This window comes from Loxodonta africana, chromosome 2 (genome assembly GCF_030014295.1).
Source record: "Loxodonta africana isolate mLoxAfr1 chromosome 2, mLoxAfr1.hap2, whole genome shotgun sequence".
In the NCBI taxonomy this organism is placed as follows: Eukaryota; Metazoa; Chordata; class Mammalia; order Proboscidea; family Elephantidae; genus Loxodonta; species Loxodonta africana.
In genome coordinates, this window is record NC_087343.1 from 100,602,444 (window position 1) to 100,629,132 (window position 26,689).

The window sequence follows — 26,689 nt, forward strand, 5'->3', positions numbered from 1 at the left end:
TGATCCAACAGAATGCGGGAATTATAAACAATATCATTCATATTACACACAAGAAAAATTTTGCTGCAAAAAATTAAAAAATGGTTGCAGCAGTACATCAACACAGAACTGCCAGAAATTCAAGTTGGTTTCTGAAGAGGACGTGGAATGAGGGATCCTGCAGTGCAATGGTCGCTTTTGTGTGGACTTTCTCGCCACAGTCTTGTAACTCCCACCCAAGTGACTGGGTGGGAATGTGTCAAGAAGGTGATTGTGGCCCACCAAGGGAATTGGTCAATTTTGCTACCCCGCTAAGCTTAAAAGAGAGTCAATTCCAGAGCAGAAAGAGGAAGAAAAACCAGGAGAGGAGTGTGTCCTTTGAACCTGGGATCCCTGAACTCAGACCCTTTTAGATCCAGGGACAGAGACAGAGCTGTAAAACTGAAGACAGCGAGAAGTGGTGGCAGAGAAATGGCAGCAGGAGAGACCAGCAGCAGACAGCCTGCAGGGTTTCCCAGCCCACCGAACAAGAAAGCTGAGTGCCTTCAGGCACTTGGTGGAGGTAGGTTTGCCAACTCATGGAACTAGAGCTGAGCACCTTCAGGCCAGGGCTTATTGGAGGAGTAGGGTGCCTGAGGGCACTTACCAGCAGAGCTAAAAGGTTTGTAACACTTGCCCAAGCAGGGCAGGGGCTGAGGCACCAAAGAGAGGCATGCCTATAGGCACGGCTGTTAAGAGGCTGTCCTGATGGAAGAACTGTATCCTGAGCGTTCCTTAACCTGAACTGTAATCTGTTACTTTCCTAATAAAACCCACAATCGTATTGTCTGTGAGTTCTGTGTGGTCATTGCAATGAATTAGTGAACCCAGAAAAGAAGTAGCAAGTGCCATGGAAGGGACAGTTGGTGGCAGAGATAAGAGGCACGCCTGACGTCCACCTCACAAGAATCAGTATTGGGATGTTGATCTTGATTCCCCTTCCCCCTTGTGAAGTTAGAGGAGGTCAGACGCCATCCCCATGTCACTTTTACAGATAGCACTGCTGATGTCAGATCTTGGCTGAAAGCAGAGAATACCAAAGATGTTTACCTGTGTTGTACTGACTAAGCAAAGGCATTCAAGTGTGTGGGTCATAATGAACTATGGGTAACATTGCGAGGAATGGGAATTCCAAAACACTTAATTGTGCTCATGAGGAATCTGCACATAGATCAAGAGGCAGTCATTTGAACAGAACAAGGGGATATTGCGTTGTTTCAAGTCAGAAAAGGTGTGTATCAGGGTTGTATCCTTTCACCATACTTATTCAATCTGTATGCTGAGCAGATAATCTGAGAAGCTGGACTATATGAAGAAAAACGCAATATCAGGTTTGGAGGAAGACTCATTAACAACCTGAATTATGAAAACAATACAACCTGCTTACTGAACGTGAAGAGGACTTGAAGCATTTACTGATGAAAATTGAAGACTACAGCCTCCAATTTGGATTACCCCTCAACATAAAGAAAACAAAAATCCTCACATCTGGACCAATAAGCAACATCATGATAAAGTGAGAAAATATTGAAGTTGTCAAGGATTTCACTTTATTTGGGTCCACAATCGACGCCCATGGAAGTAGCAGTCAAGAAATCAAACGCCGAATTGTATTGGGCAAATCTGCTGCAAAAGACCTCTTTTAAGTGTTGAAAAGTAAAGATGTGACTTTGAGGGCTAAGGTGCACCTGACTCAAGCCATGGTATTTTTATTTGCCTTGTATGCATGTGAAAGCTGGACAATGAATATGGAAGACCAAAGAAGAACTGACGACTTCAGTGAAGAACACTGAATATACCATGGACTGCCAGAAGAACAAACAAATCTATTTGGAAGAAGTACAGCCAGAGTGTTCACTAGAAGCAAGGATGGCGAGATTTCACCTCACGTACTTTGGACATGTTATCGGGAGGTTCAGTCCCTGATGAAGGATGTCATACTTGATACAGGGTCAGTGAAAACAAGGAAGAACCTCAAGGAGATGGATTAACATTTGGCTATGGCAATGGGCTCAAACATAGCAATGACTATGAGGATGGCGCAGGACTGGGCAGTGTTTCATTCAGTTGTATGCAGGGTCACTATGAGTTGGAACTGACTTGACAGCACCTAACAACGATAATCAAACCCACTGCCGTTGACTTGATTCTGACTCACAGTGACCCTACAGGACAGAGTAGAACTACCCTGTGGGGTTGCCAAGGAGTGGTTGGTGGGATTTGAACTGCCGGCCTTTGGTTAGCAGCCAAGCTGTTAACCAATTAGGTAATTTTAAAGAGTTAGAAGAATGTAAGTACTATATGAATATTTACTTGACTTTTTAACTTCAAATCACTTCAATAAAAGCTTATTCCTCAAGCTGGGTTATATCAGAGAGGTTGCCCCATATTGTGGAGGTGAGAGATCTGAATTCAAAACTAGATGCCATTATCTAGTGGGGAGTTACTTAATCTTACATGGAAGTTTCGAGAATGAGCGTAATATAGGAAAAAAAAAAATGTCTAGGCCCCCTAGTGGTGAGGGCAGTGGTGAGAGCAGTAGTAATGAAAGTAGTGGTATTGGTAATTATAATCCTATGAAACGGTGACAGGATGGCATATATAATTTATTCCGGGGAAATCATATAGTAAAATAAAAACTAAAAAAAATAAAAAATCAAAGTATGAGACATTACATAACCTGATGAAATATAACTTGCATTCATTTTGCAGGGCTTGAAGATTTTGAGTATAAAAAGTTCAAATGATTGTTTTAGAGGAAAAGTCACCTTCTCCCTTTCAAGGCTAGTCCCTTCTTCTTCCTTCCTCCTCCTTCTAGATTTTAGGATCTAAAACCTATTCTAAAAATTGTCTCTTCTCATTATGTTCACAACCTTCCTTTCCACTATTCTTTCTCATCAGTGTGTTCCTCATTTCCTGAAAAAATTTTAACTCCTTTTTGTTTAACCACAACACCACGGACTTGTTTATTTAAAAATGACAAGATGTAATTAAAATAAGAGCAGGGACAGTTGGGTAGCCAAATGGAAAACAAATTATGAAATTAGATCATTACACTATAATACATACAAAAGTAAATTACAAGTAATCATAGGCCTAAATATTAAAGGGAAAATAAAACTTTAAAAGATTAAGTATCAGAAGATCTTTATGATTTCAAGCTAGGAGAGATTTCTTAAATAAGACAAAAAAAGCATAAACCAGAAAGGAAAGAAATAAAGTCTGATAAAATTATGTTAAAATTAAGAATGTCTACTTATCAAAAGACATCATTAAGAAAGAGTAGGAAAAGATATTTGTAATACATTAACCATATAAATGGCTCATTTCCAATATATAGAGTTATCTCAAATTAATAAGGAAAAGCCAAACAATCCAACCCCAAATTGGGCAAAGCATCTGTACATGCTTCATAAAATAGCTAAATGACTAATAAGCATATGAAAAAAAATTAGTTAACTTCATTAATAACCCAAGAAACAAATAATTAAAACCACAATGAGATACCACTGCATACTCCCCAGAATGGCTAAAATTACAAAGCCTATCCATAAAAGTGCTGGTGAGGATGGTGAGCAATGGGAAGTCTCGTACAATGCCGGAGACTATGAAATGTTACTATCACTTTGGGAAAGGGCCTGTTTTTAGTAAAGTTACAGATACATATATCCTGTGTTCCAGAAATTCTACTTCTAGATATATAGAAATGCATGCTTATGTTTACCAGGATACATATATAAGAGTGTAGTATGTTCATAATGGAAACCCTGGTGGCGTAGTGGTTAAGTGCTACAGCTCCTAACCAAAGGGTCGGCAGTTCGAATCCGCCAGGTGCTCCTTGGAAACTCTATGGGGCAGTTCTACTCTGTCCTATAAGGTTGCTATGAGTTGGAATTGACTTGACGGCACTGGGTTTGTTTTTTTTTTAATGCTCATAATAGCCCCAAAGTAGAGTCAACCTAAATGACTTCATAGTATACACTGTGAGATATTCATACAATGGAACATAATGAACAATAAAAATAAATGAACTACAAGCACATGCAACAACATGTATAAATCTTATAAACATCTCATTGTCTGGAAGAAGCCAGACACAACAGAATACATGTTGTGCGACTCCATTTACATAATATTAAAAAATAGGCAGAAGTAAACTAAATTGTTTAGGAATGCTTAAACAGGAGTTAGATACACAGAGGAAAGTAAGGAGTGAAGTTGGTTTCCACTGGGGGAGGAGAGAGAAGGGAGGGATCATGGTGGGAAAGGGGTGGGGAGCTTCTGAGGAGCTGGCTACTTGACTGGATGGTGGTCGTAGGGATGTCTGTGTTGTGGTGATTCACTGAGCTGTATATTTATTTATTTTTTGCTTTTCTGAATGACTACGGAATTTCACATTAAAAAGATTAACAAATAAAATAAAATAAAGATGGGGTCTTTAAACAAAACTTTCTCCTCAAAACTTTAAGACATGCCTTCTCGGCTCAAAAAAAAAAACATTAAAAAAAGCAAACCCTATTTTTACTGATAACCACAAGGTTTTTTTTTTTTTTTTTTTTTTTTATAGAGACACAAATAATTTTCAGTAAAGAAACAAATATCTGAAATCATCTATGTATTCTTAATGTACCTTAAAATCAATGCCAGAGATAAACAAAAGAAAAATACAAAGTAGCAATAAACTTCAACTTTCCTTCCAAATTTTCCCTAAACAACTTCCATTACCACCCTCTACATATTTTTAACTTCTTTTTTAGATAGTGAAAAGAGAATTTAATGCTAAAAACCCTTACCTTTCCTCTCTTCTTGCCCTTCCACGAAAGGCGGCCCCTCAGCTTGAAAGCATGGGGAGGCCTAGAATGGTAGCCATGCTGGTAGGCAGAGCTGTTGGGCCTTGAGGCGGTAGATGGTTGTCTGGCTAAGCACCTGTTCAAAAAGAGCTCCTAAGGTGAACCCCACATCGGCCTGCGGGTACCCCAGGGTCATCCCCTAATGCATTAGCTGCTTCATCTCTCTTTCTATTGCTGAGACCAACCTCAGGATGCACCACAGGACAATGTAGGGCTTGGGGAAGACACCCATAGTAGGGCTCTGGAGCCAGGCCCGCAGTACTCTTGCTCTGAGCCAGGGTCTGCAGGGTACCATACTGTCCTTGAATTTATAAGGTGAAGGAGCCAGGAGCACCTCCCACACCTCAGGGCATGGGCAGATACCTGGTCTGATCCTTGGCCTAACCATCAGCCCACCAGGGGCACCTGGGCACTAAACAAGGTCCAAGCATCAAGTCACACTGGCATGGGCTTTCTGGACCAGCTCCCACACTGCCTGGCAAAGGGGAGAAGCAGCTTGAGGGCCTGTGCCCAGCCTTGGGGTAAGACAGCACCCCAAGCCAGCCGGGAGTCTGGTAGGAACTGATGGCTTTTATGGCTTCAAATTAGTCACCAGCCTCGCCCTTGGGCCCACACCAATTCAGGGAGCGGAGACTGTGGTGCACGGTGAGAGGAACTGAGGCCTTTGCTTCCAATTCCCACTGCAGTGCCAGGCTCCCTCTTGTGCTCTACTCCTTCAACCTGTCTGGGGTCCCTTATTCGCTGCCTCCATCTTCTCTCTCTGAAAGATGTCTAGGCATCTTATCTACAGTTCTTCAGGAACCCTTCCCCCAACTTCTCTGAAGTACCCTCTCAACTTTACAAATATTTATTATACATCTATATGCCAGGTATTGGAGCCCTGGTGGTATGCTGCTTAAGCATTTGGCTGCTAACCAAAAGGCCGGCAGTTCAATCCACCAGCTGCTCCTTGGAAACCCTATGGGGCAGTTCTACCCTGTCCTATAAGGTTGTTACGAGTCTGAATCGCTGAATCGGATTTGGTTTTGGGTGGCTACGCCAGGTATTGCTGGGACTACCCCTCAATTGATTACCTGTCCCCTCACTGCCATAAATAAGTACTGCAAACAGTCCTTACCTTGCATAACCCTGTGCGCCAAGAAACCTAGGTATCCACGCCTGAATTCCTAGTTAACATCGGTTTACAGATCCTACTCCTCCACTGGAGTTGGACAAATAAGCAACATCATGATAAACAGAGAAAATACTGAAGTTGTCAAGGACTTCATTTTACTTGGATCCACAATCAACACCCATGGAAGCTGCAGTCAAAAAATCAAAAGATGCACTGCATTGGGCAAATCTGCTGCAAAGGGCCTCTTTATTAGAAAGCAAAAATGTCACTTTGAAGACAAAGGTGCCCCTGACCCAAGCCATGGCATTTTCAATTACCTCACATGCATGTGAAAGCTGGAGGATGAATAAGGAAGACTAGAGAATTGACACCTTTGAATTGTGGTGTTGGCAGAGAATACTGAATATACCATGGACTGCCAAAAAGAAAGAACGAATCTGTCTTGGAAGAAGTACAAGCAGAATGCTCCTTAGAAGCAAGGATGGCAAGACTATGTCTCACATACTTTGGTCATATTATCAGGAGGGAACAGTCCCTGGAGAAGGACATCATGCTTGGTAAAGCAGGGGGTCAGCGGAAAAGAGGAAGACCCTCAGTGAGATGGACTGCAATAATGGGCTCAAGCATAACAACAATTGGGAGGATGGTGCAGGACCGGGCAGTGTTTGGTTCTGTTGTACACAGGGTCGCTATGAGTCGGAACCGACTCCATGGCCCCTAACAGCAACTACGATATGTCTCTATATCTACCTATCTATGCCCATATACTGAAATGAGGCTATCACAGAAAAAAGGCTCATTAATGGTCTAAAAATAATACAACGAAGTATGTTTTTAGGGAATTGGAAAAAAGTGAGTTCAACTGAATTTGAGTAAAGCTTTATTATATTAGCTGAGTTTAAACATAGTGATTAAAAACATTTACTGAATTAAAAAGTAAGGCTGTATTATCTTGATGGATTTTAGAATTAACTCGTGTGCTCTCAATTAAGGCTTTCTTTGTACTCGGTCAGAACTTTCCAATGTGTACATCCCCCAGTTTATGCATACGTGCCGTCACAAATAAAGGCCCATATTTTAAGGGATGTCAACATCTTCTTAAAAGTATACTTAATATACTATGGAAATGGGGTGATCAGGGAAAATAAGCAGAAGCATAACTGGTTGGAAAACAAAGATCAGAGGAATGTGGGTAGTGGGAATGCCAAAGACAACCAGCACCACTTGGGCTGGGGTGCTTAAAAGGCTAATCCATCACCTTCAGAAAATACAGGGACCTCTTAGTAAGTGATTAGATTACAATTTAAGAATCAGGCCAGTCTTATCCCTAGGGAATTACATGGTAAGGATAAGGAAGACATGGTCCCAGGCCTCCATGTATTTATAATCTAAATTGGGGAGAAGAGAAACTGTCAGGAGAGCAGGACAGCTATACTTGCTCAAAGAGAAGTAAAGTTTTCTATTAATAGGATTTTTGATATTAAGAGTGGTTAAGAGTTAAATTTTAAACAGAAAGGCACAAAGTGTCAGGATTTGTATTACTGGATTCTCCTAAAATAGTCCCTATTTCTTTGTCAAATACTTTGGACCACAGTGATCTCCCTACCCTCTGAACTTACTGACTTTTCCACTCAGATACATTTGGTGCCTTAAACAGTTAGCTGGAGTTTCATGTCTTAGCTCTCCAGATAGGAGATATGGAACTCAAACGGATATTTTAAAACCAAAAAACCAAACCCGTTGTCACTGAGTCGATTCAGACTCACAGCGACGCTACAGGACAAAGTAAAACTACCTCACAGTGTCACCACAGAGTGGCTGGTGGATTCGAATTGCCAACCTTTTGATTAGCAGCCTGAGCTCTTAACCACTACACCACCAGGGCTCCGAACGGCTATTACAGATGCCGTACATTTTGTACTTATATGCCAGACATGATGCTAATGCATGAACCATCCATGTGTATAGTATAGTAAGAGAATAAAACACCTACATCATCTTATTGGTCAATTATTTCATTCGCTGGGAAGGCGATCCTTGCTTCCTCATTTCTCCAAACGCATAGCTCCCAAAGCTGAACATGTAGATAAAGAGATATTTCCAGATAGAGGAGGACTGGACTTCGTTCAAGGGTGTATGCAAAGTTCCACTTCTCTAGTAGAATCCCCCAAAAATACTTTTTGAATGGAAATAAATCAACAGAACAGGCCAGAAGATCCAAGATGTCAGACGGAGAGAGCAAGGCAGAATAGATGGTGCTGATCTTAATAGTTTTCCCCACTCTGCAGGTGTTAAGTTAGCACTGACCAGTTGTCAGGGTAAAGGCGCTGCCACTCTAAAGGGCAGGTATAGGTCCCCAAGGACCACATTATTCAAGGAGGAAGGCAAAAGGTAAAGGCAGGAGATAACATTCAGAGACCAGGCACTGGAAGGCCCCTCTCTGGGTCTAGGAAGTAAAGTCAGGAATCCAGAAAACTCTGGCAGCTGAACACTGTAAGACAGGCAAGAAGCTTCCCACCTCAGAGTGAGAGAGTTAACACCACACATTGTAACAAATTTAGTTCACTGAAAACCACCTTAAAATACACTGAAATGATTAAACTGTCAATCCTTTGTGTAGGTTTTTAAGTACAAAACCATATATGACAAAGCGAGACCTCAAAGATAAGTTATACAGGTAAGAAAAACTGATACCTGAAAGCATAGCACATACAATAAGAACATTAAAGTTGTAATACCATGGAAATAGAATTAATCGAATCAATGTAGTCACTCAATAGAATCATCTACTGCTCTATGAGAAAAACTTATATCACAGGTAACAATAGCACTGTTCTGCACAGGAGACAACAGAGGGCAAGAATATGGGCAAAAGGATAGCCATTTGTGAAAATAAAAAAAAGGCACTTTTATTCTTCCAAAAATATATAGAAAAACCAGAATGAACAGTGCTGCCAGCACAAAATTTCCCTCTTTTTCTTAACTTCAGATTAAAAATATGAAGGAATTTTTTTTTTGTTACTTCTTTTGTTGTTGTTCTTATTATTTTTAAAAATGATTCTGTTATGATGTAATTGCTGCTTGGAAATAAAAGCTCACATACAAATATGACATGACCGCACAGAGGATACAAAGAAAAATTCCTCATTTTGTAGATCTGAGATATTCATGAGCTATGAATTTCCTGTGCTATAAAATAATATTAAGTATAGAAACCTGCAGCCGTTACCAGTAGCCTTTACAGAATTTTAAGTATCTGTATAAGGCAGGAAGAATAGTTGAGCCGAGCAGAGCTGAGTTGAAAGGCACTATGGTGATGAGTCAGGTATATTCATAGATACAGACAGATAAAGCTTAAAGGTTCTTGTTACGCCACACAAGATTTAAACAAACTTTTCAGCTGAGTTTGCCCTTGTTACAGAAGAAAAGCTTTAAGGATGTTCTTGAATTGACTAGTCAGAGTACAGGCACTCACTGCCTTCTACTTACAAATTTGTACTCGGCTTCCACTTCAGAGCAGGAACTATGCAACTGGTTTAACGAAAAATTTTCTATTATACTGCACAGTAAAATACACTCAACAGAAACGACAGCTTATGACCAATGAAACTAGTAATTCAGCCTGTGACATGGACTCAGTGAAGTAAATGAGAAGTAGAATAGAATTTCTGTTTACTGCAGATGACTCTTCTAGGTGTTATGAGAACTTCTTTTTTTTTAAAGAGATCCCAAATTAATTGGCTTTGATGGTAATACTATCACAAGATTGGGGCCTCTGTAAACTTCCCTAAAATCTCTTTAGGCAGCTACGAACAGAAGCAAGTCAAACAGAGGCATTCATACCTTTAAAACAAAACAAAAAACCTAAACTTTTCCATTAGGAAATGTAAGATGCAGTAATGACTATGAACATTCAAGAGGGAGCACCAGACTAAAAAATTTTAAGCAGAAATTTTCTAATACTGTAACTTTACCTAAATATATAGATTAAAAGCTCCTTCAAGCATTTTAAACCTGACAAAACCCTTGTGCTTTAGACACTGAGGTAATACAGTATTCAGTTTATCAAACTGAGTCATATCCCCACCTCACTATGATACCAAATGTCTGAAAGAAAAACCACGTTAGCACGCTCTCCTTTGAACAGACTAATCCCCAATTCAAATTTATCCATCTAGAGTGCAGTGGAGCTCTGGTGGTGCAGTGGCTAAGAGCTACACTGAGCTACAGCTGCTAGCCAAAAGGTTGGCAGTTCGAATCCAACTCCTTGGAAACACTATGGGGCAGTTCTACTCTGTCTTATAGGGTCGCCGTGAGTCAGAATCAACTCGACAGCAATGGATAGCGTGTATTGCTTGAGTTCTCAGCAGCCTCCTCTTCACTGTGTGCAGAAAACATGGCAGGATTACCTGATGAATGTTGCATCTGCTGAAAGCCTCAGAACTCAAGGAAACATATCAAACCAACTGTGAATGGAAAACTGAACATAAGACTTCCATTATCATTATTTATTTAATGTAAATCTTATTTATTACCTTTTTTGAATACTCAATTACACATCCACATGGCTCAAAAAGTACAAATGATGATAAATCAGAGCATTTATATTTTTGTTTTGTTGCCAATAATGGTTTATTGACTTCGTCAACTTCCACCTAAACTTTTACATTTTGCTTACATAGAATTTCTTGTAATAATTTAAATTCAAGAATGATTGCTCTTGTATGATCGACAGAAATATAGTGGAAACATACGGAAGAAACTGATGAATTTAAAGGCAGGCAGGTGTCATTTTGAAAGGAAGACCATATATTAAAGAACTGATAGGTTTCAGGGGCTGAAAGAGTGTATGGAATAACAGGACATTAACATAAAGAAGAATGAAAGGGAAACGGTCAGCATGGAATTTAAGAAGGTTTAGAATAAAGAAATAGGGTAAAATACTGAAGAAGAGTAAAACGAGGAGTATAAATATTGTACTTTTGTAGAATATATACAAAAAAAAAAAAACCCAAACCCATTGTCATTTAGTCAATTCTGACTCAAAGTGACCCTACAGGATGAGCAGCACTACTTTATAGGGTTTCCAAAGAGTGCCTGGTGGATTCTAACTGCCGACCTTTTTGGTTAGTATCCATAGGTCTTAACCACTAAGCCACTATCCTCTGAGGATAACCTTATGACAAGATGTGACTGGAAACAGCACCTTGACAATCTAGAAAATACAGCAACAGAAACGACAGAAAGTTTTGAATTCCCAAATATTGAAAAGCAATGAACAATTTCCCCAAAACTATGGTACTAGACTTGCTAGACAAAATAACTGCTAACAGCAACTATAGGCAGTTCTCACTTTGCAAGGTAGTGTGGGATCATGAAAATGATTGTGCAAGCTGAAACTGTGCAAGTGAAAAATGGGAAAAATGACGATTATTCTGTGACCTTCAAAATTTTTGTCAAAACATTAAAATGTCTCTTACTGTCAGTTATAAATGAATAAAAACCAAACCAAACCTACTGCCATCTAGTTGATTCAGACTCAAAGTGACTCCATGTGATACAGAGTAGAACTGCTCCATAGGGCATTCTTGGCTGTAATCTTTATGGAAGCAAATAGTAATAATAGTAAAATTAATATTTATTTAGTACACTATAATTAGCCTTCACTATGGATCACAGCTCAAAATAAAGAAAAAAAAAATCCTCACAACTGGACCAATGAGCAACATCATGATAAATGGAGAAAAGATTGAAGTTGTCAAGGATTGCATTTTACTTGGATCCACAATCAACAGCCATGGAAGCAGCAGTCAAGAAATCAAAAGACGCATTGCATCGGACAAATCTGCCACAAAGGACCTCTTCAAAGTGTTGAAGAGCAAAGCTGTCACCCTGAAGACTAAGGTGCACCTGACCCAAGCCATGGTATTTTCAATCACATCATATGCATGTGAAAGCTAGACAATGAATAAGGAAAACTGAAGAAGAGTTGACGCCTTTGAATTGTGTTGGCGAAAGAATATTGAATATACCATGGACTGCCAAAAGAACGAACAAATCTGTCTTGGAAGAAGTGTGGCCAGAATGTGCCTTAGAGGCAAGGATGGCGAAACTGCATCTTACATACTTTGGACATGTTGTCAGGCGGGATGAGTCCCTGGAGAAGGACATCATGCTTGGCAGAGTACAGGGTCAGTGGAAAAGAGGAAGACCCTCAACGAGGTGGATTGACACAGTGGCTGCAACAATGAGCTCAAGCATAACAATTGTAAGGATGGCGCAGGACCAGGCAGTGTTTCGTTCTGTTGTGCACAGGGTCGCTATGAGTCGGAACCAACTCGACGGCACCTAACAACAACACTATAATTCAAAACATTGAGAATTAAAGTGTTTCATTTCTTGTAAAACTCAATAGTACTTTGAACAGCGCTTGCCTCCTTCTCATCACATAACTTATGATATGGTACAAGCATATTTTTCTATGCCTTGGCAAAGTTAAGATCAGCATCCACTATTTTATCCTTTCCAGTCATGAAGCACCTCTGAGAGTTCATTTAATGTGAAGTTTTTTTTTTTTTTGCTGGCGTCACTTCCTCTGGGACATATTCATCCTTTTCATCACAAACACTTCCCAATTCACTTCCAGCGTTTTATTTCTTTGCTGCACTTTCGTCTTTCTTTGCCAATTCTCTCTCTTGATTACCTATTTTTGTAAAATGTCCTGAGGGTTCATCACTGCCAGACAGCGATAGCTGCGAGAACCGAGTTACAGACGTGCAGCGACCAATCACCGGCAGCCTTTGAAAGAAATGATGTGACTCGTCACTGATCATGATGTGCATCTGTTACTTACATAGAGATTTGTGGACTGCAGGGCTAGCTGCAAAGCCTGTACTTAATACAGTTATTTACAGTTAACGTGGTAACTGAAATCTGAATGGTATGTTTGGGAAGGAGACCGGGGCTATTTAGCTAAACTGTGGTACATGAGGAGCCCTGGTGGCACAGTGGTTAAAAGCTTGGCTGCTAACCTAAAGGCAGGCAGTTGAATCCACCAGCCGCTCCTTGGAAAACCTATGCGGCAGTTCTACTCTCTCCTACAGAATCGCTATGAGTCAGAAATCAACTGGACCACAACCTCTTTGGTTTTACCAGTGGTAAGTGAAATTTGTGAATGTCGAAACTGTGCAAAGCGAGGACTGACGGTATTTATTGGGTCCTTACTACATGCTATATGCTAGGTACTATTTTAAGAGTTCTTTATGGATTATTACATAATCCTCACAATAACCCAATGGGACAGTACTACTGTTCACCCATTTTATAGACAATGTCACTATAGATCTCCGCCTGGACATGTGATAGAACTAATACTCCATATATGAGGGAGACTACAAAATGCCATGGTTCTGATAAATCCAAAGCTCTTCTTCATAAATATTTACTAACTTACATCAAAGAATTTGAGATAAGTAACATACATTCATTTGGAACATATACCTCCAGTAAAAGTCAGGTTCTTACAATAGTATGGAAGGAAGGTGGATACTCTCGGAAAATGTACTAAGGTTTTAGATAGCATAGGAATACTATTTAATAGAGGAGGATGACAGTGAACTAAGAATTACTCTTAGGTCCTGAAAGAGTTTATAAATCCTTAACCTTCCTCTACCTCACCTGCCCCCCATTTCAATGGGCATTCTCTGAGAATAAAGAGATTCTTTGCAATAAGCACCAGACTTCTGCATAGCAGACTGTGAGCTCCTTGAGAGGCAGGAGTCATGTCTTAGAAATTTTTATACCCTTAGAGTCTAGACTAGTGCCTAGCACCTACTAGGTGCTCAGTAAATTTTTGTGGAATCAAAGAACAAATTTTTACAGTTACTCATCTCAACAGAACCAAGAGTAACTGAAGTTTGGAATAAGACATGCTGATTAGTTTTTTTTTGGTGGGGGGGGAACCTAAAATAATTAATTAATTGGTAAAAATAATTAAATTTAGATTTTCTAAAATTTAAGCTCTAGTCCCTGTGTTGATTTTACCTGATGGATATTGTTTCTAAAGAAAAACAAAAAACTCTGGGGGATTATTCCTTCATAAGAGAAGTGTTGCAAAAACTAAACTTCAGTGGTTATAGAAGTCTATATTTATCACTGTAAAATTCAAACTGCATATCACCTAATTTCACAAATAGCTTCCTTATATTCTGATTACATTTAATTACTTATATTTGTGGTCTTATATTCACAATGTCTTATTTTAAATTTAATCATGTTTCCTCTGGAAACAAAACAGGAAAGATGTGGCTACCATGCCACACAAATTAAAGTTGAAAGAAGACTTTAAATCTTCTGGAAGACAATTTATTAAAAGAAACTAAAAGTAAAAATCTGAATTTTTTTTTTTTTGGTGCAAAACATTTTCTTTTTTATTAAACTTTAGATGAAGGTTTACAGAACAAACTAGTTTCTCATCAAACAGTTAGTACACACATTGTTTCATGATGTTGGTTAACAGCCCCACGACATGTCGACACTTTCCCTTCTCAAACCTGGGTTCCCTGTTACCAGCTTTCCTGTTCCCTCCTGCCTTCCAGTCCCTGGCCCAGGGCTGCTGCGCCCCTTTAGTTTTGTTTTGCTCCGTGGGCCTGTTCAATCTTTGGCTGAAGGGTGAACCTCAGGAGTGACCTCATTACTTAGCTGAAAGGGTGTCCGGGGGCCATACTCTCAGGGTTTCTCCAGTCTCGGTCAAACTAGCAAGTCTGATCTTTTTTTTTTTAGTAATTTTTATTGTGCTCTAAGTGAAAGTTTACAGATCAAGTCAGTCTCTCACACAAAAACCCATATACACCTTGCTACACACTCCCAATTACTCTCCCCCTAATAAGACAGCCCGCTCTCTCTCTCCACTTTCTCTTTTCATGTCCATTTCGCCAGCTTCTAACCCCTCCACCCTCTCATCTCCCCTCCAGGCAAGAGATGCCAACATAGTCTCAAGTGTCCACCTGACCCAAGAAGCTCACTCCTCACCAGCATCCCTCTCCAACCCATTGCCCAGTACAATCCATGTCTGAACAGTTGGCTTCGGGAATGGTTCCTGTCCTGGGGCAACAGAAGGTCTGGGGGCCATGACCCCTGGGGTCCTTCTAGTCTCAGTCAGACCATTAAGTCTGGTCTTTTTATGAGAATTTGAGGTCTGCATCCCACTGCTCTCCTGCTCCCTCAGGGGTTCTCTGTTGTGTTCCCTGTCAGGGCAGTCATCGGTTGTAGCTGGGCACCATCTAGTTCTTCTGGTCTCAGGATGATGCAGTCTCTGGTTCATGTTGCCCTTTCTGTCTCTTGGGCTTGTAATCGCCTTGTGTCCTTGGTGTTCTTCATTTTCCTTTGGTCCAGGTGGGTTGAGATCAATTGATGCATCTTAGATGGCTGCTTGCTAGCATTTAAGACCCCAGATGCCACTATTCAAAGTGGGATGAAGAATGTTTTCTTAATAGAAAATCTGAATTTTTAAAATATTTCTTCTTAAACACTAGCCAGTAATAAAAGAATTTCTAAGCGAGTATTAATTTTACAAGGTAATTAGAAAATTTTAATTTGGGGTCTCTTATCAAAGGTTTCACCTATAGAAATCATTGTTATAGAAAGTTCAAAATAGTGTATATGTTTATTTGCCCAATTTTTTAACAAATCACTTTTATAATACTGTAGAAATTAAGAAAATGTACAGTACAACTGAATTATGCCAAGGACTGTACCATGCAATTTCCTAAAACATCTATAAACTAGTTGGTATACAATTTCTTTACTACTGGTACAAAATATTGAACAGTTGGGGTGATATGTGTACAGCTGAGAGGAAAATTAACAGATAATATGGCTAGCGATACTAGTACAAATTCTCAGAGAATATTTAGATATCAAATATGAGTTAACTCAATTTTCACACCTAGAAACTAAAGTCATTGACCAATTAAATTATCTCTTAAAATTTACCTTTAAATAGAAATATTTTCCTAAAAAATGACTATATTTTAAGAAATATGATGAAACAAAAACTTTAAAATCTATTCCTGCTTTTAAAGAGCTGACAGTCAACTTAGAACATTTTGGGATTTTACAAATAGAAAATGCTTGGCCTATCTGTAGTGTCTAATGTTCACTTTCAATTTTCATTTTGGTAGCAAGAGATATTCACCGTAGATGTTCTGATTCACCTCTAGGAAACAACACAGCTCCTCTGAAGAAGTATAGTTTGGAAGCATTTTTGCCAGTATACAGATTATCACTGTTGACTTAATGGCAGTCTGTTTGTGACAAGACAGACCGAGCAGGCAGAGAGGGTGTAGACTGGAGCGGGTGGAATGTGTAGTCAAGAGCAGATGGACACCTTGAGCTTGAGGGAGGCACATATCACACAGTTAAAGAGAAGTGAAGGGCAAGTGGACCCAGGCAACCACACAGGTCAAGCAGGGGAAAACAGCTGTGGCAGTACATAGACTCTTCAGATATGAGAGACTGGAAGCCAGTGAGACACAGAAGGAAAAAACTAAGAGCCATACATGGAGACTAAACCAGATAAGAGAGAGTCAGAGTGCAATATACAGATACAGAGAGACCCACCAAGAGCAGTAGCACTGACAGAGCTGAGAAAGGGAAGGAGAAATAAAGGACAAGTAAAACACAGGCAGCCATGGGAAGGGAGATCAATACCTAACATATGGTAAAAACGATGAAAATTTCTGTCTTATGTACCATTGGTCCCTGACTTACTTTTCCAACAATTACGAACATAGCATTAAGAGCTATGAGGCAGTACTATGGGGGAAGTTCTTCCATATTAACTCATAACATAATTTTCAAATATAAATTCATATTATTCAGTTATTTATATAAAAACACTGTACAAATAATTAGTTTTAAGTTGCTTTATCTTTAAAAGGAAGAGTTAGCTCAGTAAAGAAGAGTTGCCACCTTTACTGCCAAATTCTTCAAAGGATTTTTCACAAATTGGTTCAGAAAGCTGTAAAAAAACTTGGTGGCTATTTTTAATTTTTTTTTAAAGTGAGATTTCTAGAGTAAGACTACTGATATTCACTGTGATTACTGGGAAACTGAAAGAGTCAAAATCACAGGGTAATAGTAAACCTGATTAAATATATATAATAAGGACAAATGTTAGTGAGCTACATAAATGAAGACCATATAGGTTACCTTAAATGGCTCTCTAGTCAGTTACTTCCCCGTAGTTTCTGGTTCTAGCTATTTATAATGAATGATTCACTGAAAACACAAGAATTCTGGGTGGTCAACTTTTAGAATACTCATCCCTTACATTAACTAATAATTATAAGGTAGCATAGAGCAATGACTAGGAGAAGTAACTGATGAATAAAAGCTATAAGGCCAATTTTACACTAATGAACAAAAATGCCTGAAAAGTGTTATTTGGTTCATGAAAACATCACTTAAAGGATTAGGATATGTATCTTTTGAGTGGAAAGGGAAATGCTATAGTTCTTGAACCGTACATGTAGTCAAAAAGTGGTACAGTTTCATATATACCAATATGCCTTGAATTTTAAGGTCTGTTTACAAGGCAAAGTATAGATTTTCAATTGCCTAATTAATTTGAGTTGTGTCTAAAAACATATTAGACAGCTCAACTTGCCCACACATTCTGAACGACAGCACATTCCAGAAGCAATTACTGTTTATTTTTCACTGCTATCTTTAGAAGGAAGTGATTATTCACTAACAAAGAAGAGATATAACTCCTTAGTGTCGTTTCCTCAAGGGGTATTTTCAGCAGTAAAGTGAAGTGAATATTTAGCAAATACTAAGAATGTTCAGTCAACCATCAATCTGGATTATTTAAGCAAAGAAAAATTAAGGTTACATCAGTAGGCTGTCTACAACTCAAATTCACCTCATAATTGCTAGCTTTCCATGTACACACTTTCTGCTGGGAGAAATGGGACTTGATAGTTAAGTATATGTTATCAATGGCCCCCTTCTATTTCCAGTACCAAGATAGACCCATCTGAATATAGTAATTTTAACCCTAAGATCTCTATTATAGTTTTTTTTTTTCTCTACATTATGCATTTTTTTTCAAACTTAATCTTTCTAGGAGTCCCTGGGTGGTGTGAATTGTTAAGCAAGGGACTACTAACCTAGAGATCCCAGCTATGAAACTCTAAGAAGAGCAGTTCTACTCTGCACACACGTGGTCGCCATGAGTTGGAATCGACTTGACAGCAACTAACAACAAAAACATTATCCTTCTAACTTTGAGGTGCCCAGATTTTTACCAAATGTTCTATATCTGCGGAAAAAAAGTGAAAAGTCTGTCTTGCGCCATGGCAAGGGCAAAGAACAATGAAATGGATACAAGTTTTGGGAGGAAATATGTTGACAGGTATCAGGCTTTTAGCCATATGGTTTTAGTGAATCTGGGTCCAGGTATTTTCTTAACAGTAGGTGGAAAATTAATCTGTAAGGTAGAGCTTCCCATCCTGTGTACCTAGTACACAGAAATTGCAGGTATGTCAAGATACTGATTCCCTCGCCCTTCATGTTAGCCAGGATGGGCTTGGAATGGCAAGAGCCTCTGTCCCAGAATGCTGTATGAATGTTATAATTTTCCATACGTGCTTCTTAAGAAATAGTGAAATAATCTTAATAACTTGTTGGTAGCCATTCCTTAGGCAAATACTAGAGGACTGATGAAGAGGTATGGGGAGAAGGTCAGGTTTTCAATGACCCAGAACAAGAGGCTGCTAGCAGGGAATAAGGTACAGATTTCAGAGCTGAATAGGTACTATGAAGTCTACGAAAAAGATCTTTGAAGTCAGATAGGCAAATACTGTCTTTATGAGCAGGAAGTGGGAGAAGTCAAAACCACAAGGAAAGCCTAGAAATGTTATATTGTCAGTGACACCTTCCCTAGCCACCAACCTAAAAATTCAAAGCCTCCCTTCCACTTACACAATACTTCAGTACCCTTTTCCTGCTTTGTATTTTCTCCCACCAATTACCACTCTCTAATGGCCTCTTTGAAAGGCGCCCTGGTGGTGAAGTGGTTAAAGTGCTCAGCTGGTAACCAAAAGGTCAGTGGTTGGAATCCACCAGCCCACCAGCTGCTCCATGGGAGAAAGGTGCAGCAGCCTGCTTCTGTAAAGATTTACAGCCTTGGAAACCCTATGGGGAAGTTCTACTCTGTTCTATGGGGTCATTATGAGTCAGAACTGACTTAATAGCACTGGGTTTGGTTTTTTTTGGAAAGAGCTCTTTAAAGTGTTAAAAAGCAAAGATGTCACCTTGAGGACTAAGGTGTGTCTGATCCAAGCTATGATATTTTCGTTTACTTCATATTCATGCGAAAGCTGGACAATGAATAATGAAAACTGAAGAATTGATACATTTGAATTACGGTGTTAGGGAAGAATACTGAATATACCATAGATTGCCAAAAGAACAAATAAACCTGTCTTGGAAAAAATGAAGCCAGAATGTTCCTTAGAAGCAAGGGATACTTTGGACATGTTATCAGGAGGGACCGGTCCCCGGAAAAGGACATATCATGCTTCGTAAAGTAGAGGGTCAGCGAAAGAGAGGAAGACCCTCAACAAGATGGATTTATACAGTGGCAGCAACAATGGGCTCAAACATAAAATGATTGTGAGGATGGTGCAGGACCGGGCAGCATTTCCCTCTGCTGCTCATAGGGTGGCTACAAGTTGGAACTGATTTGATGGCACCTAAACAACAACAGCAACAACAACAGTATACTATATAATATTCTTATCTATCTTGTTTATTGTCTGTCTCCCCTACTAGAATGCAAGCTCTGTGTGGGCTTTTTACTTGTCGAAATTCACTGCAATATTCCCAGCACCTAGGACAACGTCTGGTGCACGGTAAGCAGTTGTTGAATGACTGCATGAAGACTGAATACACACACCCAGAGAGACATTTAGGAAGCACAACCGGGGCGTAGGGGGTGGGGAGTATAACAGCCTTAGCAGCAGCACGTACCCAAACTTAGCCCCGGTTGGAATCAGTCCGAAAAAAACCTGTCAGTCAAAGCAAGCTGTGCTTAGACTTTTTAGAAGTTAGAAGATATCAATCCTCTGTAACCTTGTCTGTTTTCAAACATTTATATTTTACTTTCCTTTCACCCTAGGGGAATGTCTCCTCATACACAGTTAAAAATTATATTAACTCTTTTTGGGGAGCAGTACACCACACAAGATCATTTCTAATTTCATCTTTACTGCTACCCCAATGTCTATTTCGGCTTTATTGTTTCCAGAGATTTCTATGTCTTACCGAACATGTTTTTTTTGACTATTAGTTTTTGCTTTTGATTTCTTCACTGTATTTTCTATCTTTTTGTGTCTCTGGTTTCTGTGTAATATTTTGTGACCCTTGTCAATGTCATAGGGAATATAGAAAAACATGAATAAATAAGTTATTTCTAATTTATAAAAAAAGAATTAGTAACAGGAGTAAAAGAATATTTCCACAAATGCTTTTTCAATCCTATAGAATTAAAATAATCAATGATAGTTTAAAAATAAATGACAGCCTTAAATTCTAAGATAACTAATTAAAACATACGGTACTCCATAACATTTTCATAGTTTCTTCCTTCTGATGAACTCAAAATATTCCTCCAGATACTGTAAAAATGGTCCTCATAACATTTCTATTAAGATATGTGAGACAGACATTTGCTATTGCCATTTTATTAAATACACACACACACATACAGAATGTAAGTTATTTAATAAACAGTAATTAATTATATCATCCTCTAGGTAACACTGTATTCAACTGGCCAATTTTACAGTAGGAAATACTATAAATAGAAAGAAATGGGGAACCAGTCACTTGACATGGATTGAAAACCCCTCAAATATCTGCCATTAACTGTATGTTATAACAACTGAGAGTCATTCTTCATTTTAAGGATAAGATGCAACATTGCCAACTCATAAGTGTGGAGTTGTCAAGTACTACAGTTGCTTTCAAAAAGAAAAATGAAAACACTATGACTGTATGATGAAAATAATCATGATATTTTAAGCACAATTAAAAATTTTATTATACCTGCTTTTAAATATATATATTCACAGGTAAATTCCATTTATGAAATGAAGCTATTTTGAGCGACAGATCCTTTTTTTTTTCTTTTTAAAGGGAAACGGATTGTCATAAAGGAAAAAATACAGTGTAAAATGGGTATTTTTAGGTAATGTCATTTGCTATCACAACCCATAGATCCATTAGTTATTTGTGGTCAGTGCCCTGGTGGTGCAGTGGTTAATCACTCAGCTGCTAACCAAAGGTCCTTATTTCAAACCCACCAGCCACTCTGTGGGAGAAAGATGTGGCAGCCTGCTTCCGTAAAGATTACAGCCTTGGAAATCCTACAGGGCAGTTCTACTCTGTCCTATAGGGTCATTATGAGTCAGAATTGACTTGATGGCAATGGGTTTGGTCTGGGCGCATGCTGACATCTTCAAATAATATTACCATTTTAAATTATGGATAACAGGAGAATTGACCAGAGAATTTTAGGTGTTTCAAAGATAGTTCAACAAAGTTTAGTTATTTCCATGAGAATTTCCTGTCATCACCACAATTGCCACCAACTCAATCAAATAGGTCATACAACGATTTCATCATCTCTTGCCCTTAATTGATTTCCCCCTCTATTTTTTTATCTTACTTCTGGCAAGGGTATTTTCATCTTCCCAGTCACTTATACTGTAGCTTTTCATTGTCTCCTCTCTTTCCCTCAGCCTTTATACCCAATCTATTTGTCATCAAGGAGTGTGGATTCTTTCTGAGTAACAGTTGTTGTAGCTCTCCTGTCCTCTCCATTGCCACTGCTCCAATTCACACCATCAACCCCATATACTTGTTTTATTTGCACAGCCAGCTAACTGGGCCTACTGTCTCCAGCTTCTTACTCCTCTTTCATCCATTTACTAAATTAATCTTTAAATCCCACTTTCATCATGCCATACCTCTTATTTAACATCTTTTAATGACTCTTTGAGGGAAACTACTGATTTTGGTTTAAAAACTGTTCAGTCTTCATAAGCTGCCATGAAAAATGCTGGGGGTGCTGGCCTAAGTCTTTTCTTATTTGATGTAACATAATTTTTTTTTTTTTTTTTTTAATGTTGATACCAGTTTCAAAAGGAGGAAACTACCCATTAACAAAGGGCCAGGAAACAATTCTTTTTTTTCTTTCTGGGAAAAAAGAGAGTCGCGACAAGCTTTTGTTCGCTGTTATGTCCCGAACTTCCAGAATAGCGCCTGGAACATAATAAGTGGCCAATAAATATTTAAGGATTGAATGGATATATGCTGGGGAGTATATATGAAATCACCTTCTGATTTAAGCGAACACTGTTTGAATAAAAACTCACAGGGAAGAGAAGGTTATAGGGACTATCAAGTTCTATCTTAAGAAAAAAACTGGTCAGAGAAAAGCTGAATAGTTAAGAGGATTCATATAAGATCAAGTGACTGTGATAAAGAAGAAACTTAATATCTTTTTTCTGATAAATTGTATAACAAAGTCTAAACCAGCAGTGAGGGAGAAGGCCCCTCTTTAGAAAAAGAGAATTATCTGGGTAGTGCAATGACTAAGTGTTGGACTACTAGCCAAAAGGTTGGCAGTTCAAACCCACCCAGAGATGCTTTGGAAGTAAGGCCTGGTGATCTGCTTCTGAAAGGTCAGAGCCTCAAAACCCTATGAAGCAGTTCTACTCTGCATACATGGAGTCACCATGAGTCAGAACAGACTCAACAGTAACTAACAGTACAGTATAGTCAGAAAAAGAATAGATCTTAGCCCTAGGTAGCAGAGCTAAGATGAATCTTACAAAGCTTTAGTCTCAAAAAAGGCTAAGGTTTTTTCTGCTTAGGCCTGAGTGACCACAAGAGTTGAAGTTTAAATCTGTTCTGCTGATTATACAGTGCTGCATAAAAATCACCCCAAAACTTGACAGTTTAAAGCAATTTATCATTCCAGTTCTGTGGCTCAGAAATGTGGGCATGGTGTGACTGGGTCACTCTAGCACGGGGTCTCTCAGAGACTGCAATCAGTTGTTGGCTAGGGCTATAGTCATCTCAAGGCTCAGCTGGGAGCATATCCCCTTCCAAGGTCACTCACGTGGCTGATGGCAAGCATCAGGTTCTTGCTGGCTCATCGCCAGAGACACCAGTTATTTCCCACATGGGCCTGTCCAGGGAGCAGCTCACGCATGGCTGCTGGCTTTCATGAGAGTGAGCAAGAGAGAGGACAAGGGAGAATCTGAGGTCTGCCAACATTCACTTGTCTATGTTCCTCATTATCCTGAAGCAGCAGTCTTGACAGAATGGTGGAATGATCTTTTGAAAACTCATTTATGGTTCCTGATGGGTGACAAGACCATGGGGGGTTGGATCAATGTCCTCCAAGATGTGGTATTTAATCTAAATTAGCATTTAATATATAGTGCTACTTCTCCCAGATCTGTGAATTAAAGAGTGGCAATGGGGGTGGCTCCTCTCACTATTACCCTTAGTGATCCGCTAGTAAAACTACTGCATCACATTCCCATGACTTTAGGCTCTGTTGGTCTAGAAGTTTTAGTTCCAAAGGGAGAAATGCTTCCATCAGATGACATTGAGCTGAAAGCTGGAACTGCCATCTTGCCAGTTTGGGCTCCTTATGCCACTAAACCATGGAGGCAATGGAGGGTGTTACTATACTGGCTAGGGTGGGTGATCTTGATGGCCAATGGAAAATTGAGTTGCACAATAAAGTTAAGGAGAATTATGTATGCAATATAGAAGATCCTCCATGGCACCTCCTTAGTACTTCCATGTCCTGTGATTAAAGTCAACAAAAAGCCACAACGACCTAACTGAGGCAGGATTTCTAATGGCTTAGACTAATAGAAATGAAGGTTTGGATCATTCCATCAGGCAAGGAACCATGAACAGCTCAGATGACTGTTGAGAGCAATGAGAATATGGAGTGGATAGTGTAAGAAAAAAAAAAGTGGAAGAAGGTAGTAGTAAATACTAGCTACAACTACAGGAAGGAACCCTGGTGGCACAATGGTTAAGTGACTGGCTGCTAACTCCAAGATCTGCTATTCGAACCCACCAGCCACTCAGTGGGAGAAAAGATCTTGTGATCTCCTGTAAAGATTTCAGCCTAGGAAATCCTATAGGGCACTTCTACTCTGTCCTATAGGGTTACTATGTGTCAGAATTGACTTCACAACACACGACAACAAAACAACTATTGGATAAGCTGCAAAAATGAAGAATGCAATAGTTAGATATATTAATGAAATATTTTTGTTTTCTTCTCTCTCATTCCTTTATAATTAATATAAGAAGTGTCAATAGCAATTAGCTTTATTTCTCAGTATTTAAATTCCATGATACCAAAGGTGAGAAGAATGATCATGATCTGAAGACAAAAAAAGGAACTTTGTACTCTCTTCTAGGAAAAGTTTTCAGATGTATGTGGGATAGATGAATTACGTTAGGTGGAAGGATGATTTTATTATTACTATTTCTCTATTTAGAGATTAAATCTGGTTTAAGGAGACGTATATAAGTGCCAAGTTGGTAAGGGGTGGACTGTCATGGTTTGTGTAATATGTTAGCTTGGCTAGGCCAGACTACAATTCCCATAATTCCTTTTCCATATGTTTCCAGTTAGGTGGACCACAGGAGAGATGCTTATAGAAGATATGGAGGGTGAAAGTGAGGTCGCAGTCATTTCTAGCTGACACAGGTGTTGCTTATTTGCTGGCTTACCTTTTGTTATGAGGCAGTGGCCAGGTGTGTGTATATTTAGTTCCATGACACAAGGCACTGGCTTCTACAGGACATCCACACCACCAAGGACAGAGACAACAAGAATAGACATAGGTTGAACACTATCCTCATGGACTCCAGCTCATGCTTATGGGTTTCAGCTCATTCTTGTTCTCCCTGACTTTATATCCATTTTCTCTTACTAACTGTCTGCTCTGCTGACTCAAGCTCCAGTATCAGATGCAAAGTCAACAGCCTTACATGACTGTTTGACCAGCTCTGGTCAAATCTTATGTGAAATCCCTAAAACAAATCCTTTACTATATATAATATGTATATTATATTTTACACACACACACCATTCATATATATACATGGGTTTATCTCTCCTAGTGGATCTGCTTCTCTGTTTGAACCCTGGATGATACGCCTGTGAAGTTTAGCTATAATGACAGTGACGTTCAGTTGAAGTTTAGGTTTTAATGATAGCTTAGTTAGGACAGTAGTTCTTTACGTAGTATTTGAACGCTTCTCCAAATTATTTCTTTTAAATATGGAAATGTGTCTGCAACTTCTAAGTACTTAGCGATTAGCTATCTCCTCCAAGTGTTTCATAGTTTGTGTTCCAAACTTCTACTCATTTTCTGGCGTCTATAACCAGAGCAAGCCCATTTTTGTTCTGTAGCCATAACCAGATACCACTATTCATTTTGTTTCTACCATCAAAATCGGTTGGGAAGTGTGAAAGCCAAAACCAGAAAGCAATGACAAATGTCACCTGCTTCTCTTGCCTAGAGACTACAGTATAAACTCTATGGGCTGGAAGTCAATGCCCTCCTTAAACTGGCTGGAGTCTCCACCTCTTTCCTTCAGACATCAGGGCAAGGCCTGTAAACATCTTCCAGTCCATCTAGCCATTACTCCTTGCATTCTGCCGTTTTGTTTGCCTAGAATGCCATCCTGGCATGACTTCCCACAATCCTATCCAACCACCAAGATTCAGCCAAAATCTTTTGCGTGAAAGTTTTTTCTAAATACTCTAGGCCACAGCAATCTCCCTTCTCTCAATTCACAGCGTCTTCTGCCTGTCATTGAGTTAGTACTCAATCAGAGACAAATATCCTATGAAATACCCCATGTGGCTACCCAGTCCTTGTCTGAGTCAACCTTTTATTTACGTATGTCTTTTTTGTCTCCCTAAGCTCCAAAAGCAACTATCACATTGCTTTTAAATTGTTTTTACTACTAAGCTTACTGAGCTTATTGGATAAGCATTTTAAACTATTTAAATTTCTAATAGTGGATTAGAGTCATGCCTTACCTTACCAAGAATTCATTCAGCAATTCAAGACAGAATAACACGCTTAATTCACAAAATAAAGTTGTACTTTTTATCAGAATACATTTTCACCTTAAAAAAAATCACACATCTCTCCTTGAACACCCAACACATACCTGCTGACACTCGGGGACAGTCGGGCAGCATGGACTCCACTGACGTGTCTAATGGTTCTGAGCTGGAGACCCAATTACAACAGTTCTGCAATGTAATAGAGACAATTCTCTGTTGAAACAATTGAAGCCAAGACCAAATTTTTAGGCTACAGAGATTATCCTATACGATCAACTACTACAAGTGCATTCATTTTTCTATACACTTTAAAGAATTTCTTATGCAAACAGTAATTATTCATGACCAACAAGACTGTAGAAAAGGTTTGTCTTTTACAATTCAGCCAATCATCTGTGCTCATAATAATAAGGTGTGTAACTTTCTGTGAACCATGATGCAGGATATTTCTAAGAGAAAGTTAGATGGCTAAGGAGTAATGAAATACATAGCGAGATCATAGTTAAAGGAAATTCG

General features: G+C 39.1%; 1 protein-coding gene across 16 annotated transcripts in view; it reads right to left on the reverse strand.

Annotated features, from left to right (window-relative positions):
- ARB2A (ARB2 cotranscriptional regulator A) overlaps positions 1-26,689 on the reverse strand; it is a 496,175-nt gene that overhangs the window by 126,094 nt on the left and 343,392 nt on the right. For 12 of the 16 annotated variants that reach the window (XM_023547664.2, XM_023547667.2, XM_064274065.1 and 9 more), the window contains one exon: positions 26,278-26,362. In XM_023547664.2, the coding sequence (XP_023403432.1) occupies positions 26,278-26,362 (85 nt within the window). Of the gene's footprint in view, positions 1-11,024; positions 15,441-24,822; positions 24,887-26,277; positions 26,363-26,689 lie in introns of those variants that run through there. The other 4 variants (XR_002785671.2, XM_023547678.2, XM_064274105.1 and 1 more) reach the window with 3 other exon arrangements.